The sequence below is a fragment of the Acanthisitta chloris genome, unplaced genomic scaffold, assembly GCF_000695815.1.
Source record: "Acanthisitta chloris isolate BGI_N310 unplaced genomic scaffold, ASM69581v1 scaffold11053, whole genome shotgun sequence".
Taxonomy (NCBI): domain Eukaryota; kingdom Metazoa; phylum Chordata; class Aves; order Passeriformes; family Acanthisittidae; genus Acanthisitta; species Acanthisitta chloris.
Genome location: NW_008663246.1, coordinates 12331 through 14287, shown reverse-complemented (window position 1 = coordinate 14287; position 1957 = coordinate 12331). Strand labels below are relative to the sequence as shown.

At 39.7% G+C, this 1957-nt stretch overlaps 1 protein-coding gene across 1 annotated transcript in view; it reads left to right on the top strand.

Moving 5' to 3' along the window:
- The window catches only part of LGR5 (leucine-rich repeat containing G protein-coupled receptor 5), a 24805-nt gene extending 23442 nt beyond the window's left edge, over window positions 1-1363 (top strand). Inside the window, exon 15 of the mRNA XM_009070923.1 lies at window positions 273-1363. Within this exon, the coding sequence (XP_009069171.1) occupies window positions 273-1363 (1091 nt within the window). The remainder of the gene's footprint in view (window positions 1-272) is intronic.
- Window positions 1364-1957: the final 594 nt, after the last annotated feature.

The window sequence follows — 1957 nt, the reverse complement described above, 5'->3', positions numbered from 1 at the left end:
GAAAGAGATAGACTATTTGTGTTGAGGGACAAACACTCATATGCACCAGTAATGCAACATGCAACACACATTTAGCAACTTTATCAAGGTCTTGGATTGCTCCAAAGGAAGAACAAATTTCCAGCTCCCTTTTTGGCCTAAAATTCACTGCTAGGCTGTGCTGAGAAGCTGCAAGAAGCATGAACTTTAATGTCTTAGAAAGCACAATTATTTTTTAACTTTTTTTTTAGTTTACGAGGCATTCCCTTGCCCTTTTTATTTTGTCATTTCAGGTCCCTTCAAACCATGTGACCATCTGTTTGGTAGCTGGCTGATCAGAATTGGAGTGTGGACCATAGTGGGTTTGACCTTTATTTGCAATGCACTGGTGTCTGCTACAGTTTTCAGATCTCCATTGTATATGTCCTCCATAAAACTTTTGATCGGTTTAATAGCTATTGTAAATGCCTTGACAGGTCTGGCCAGTGGAGTACTGGCTAGTGTAGATGCATCAACATTTGGTAGCTTTGCTCAGTATGGAGCACAGTGGGAAAGTGGAATTGGTTGCCAAATAACTGGCCTTCTCTCCATTTTTGCTTCAGAGGCTTCCATTTTCCTCCTTACCCTAGCTGCACTCGAACGAGCATTCTCTATAAAGCATGCCACAAAGTTTGAAACAAAATCCTCCATTGCTAGTGTCAAAATTGCCATTTGCTTTTGCTTTATGTTGGCACTAATCATTGCAGTGATACCACTTCTCACTGGGAGTGAGTATGGGGTTTCTCCACTTTGTTTACCACTACCATTTGGAGAATCCACTGCCATGGGCTACATGGTAGCACTGGTATTGCTGAACTCGCTTTGTTTTCTGGTAATGACTATTGCTTATACAAAACTCTACTGTAGTTTAGAAAAGGGAGAACTAGACAACATCTGGGATTGCTCTATGGTCAAACATATAGCCTTGCTACTTTTTACTAATTGCATTCTTTATTGCCCTATGGCCTTCTTATCTTTTTCCTCCTTACTAAACCTCACTTTTATCAGCCCAGAAGTGATTAAGTCAATACTGCTAGTGATTGTCCCACTGCCAGCATGTCTAAACCCACTTCTTTATATACTTTTCAATCCACACTTTAAGGAGGATTTCAGAAGTCTGCGAAAGCAAACATTGTTATGGAGGAGATCAAAACATGCTAGTCTGATCTCTGTGAATTCAGAAGACATAGAAAAACAATCTTGTGACTCAACACAAGCATTGGTAACCTTCACAAGTGCCAGCATATCATATGATATGCCCACCAGCAATGCACTAATGCCATCGTCTTATCAAATGACAGAAAGCTGCAATCTTTCATCGGTCGCATTTGTTACCTGTCGCTAATTTTAGTGGCAGTACAGAAAACATCTCTGTTTACAAAATTTGTAATCCCAAAAGCGAGTGTGGATGTGTGCATATGAGTGTAGAGTGTGCTTGTGAATTACTGTTACACATCAGAAAACAGGCAATGACAAACATGCAGCAGGCTGAAAATCCAGTACTTGAGCCTTCTCAGCCTGCTCCCAAAATGCTGGGATGAAGAGAGAAACTGAAAGCTGCTGAATTTTGTGCAGTTGCATCAGCTGCTCTTTTTTAATGTAGCATTATTCAGAAAGGGCATCAGTTGGTCAAGAGCAAAAATAGCACATCCAGTTCGTAAGTTGGTTTGTAATGGAAACATCACCTGATGTTTTCAGGGGTTGGATTATGTTTTTTCCTGTTTATTGTAATTTGGTTTTACTAATAGTTGTTCAATGCCATATTGTTTTTATAAGTGTCTGTGTATGGTCTTAATTCAGCAAGGTATCTTAATGGAAGAGTAGTCCTGTTCAAGTCCTGAAGGTTTCTGCAGAAGTTTGAAGTTGCTTTGATGAAGGTCCATGTCTGATAAAGCTAATTAAATGGTTTAACTGCCATTGAGTTTGGTTCTTGAAAGTC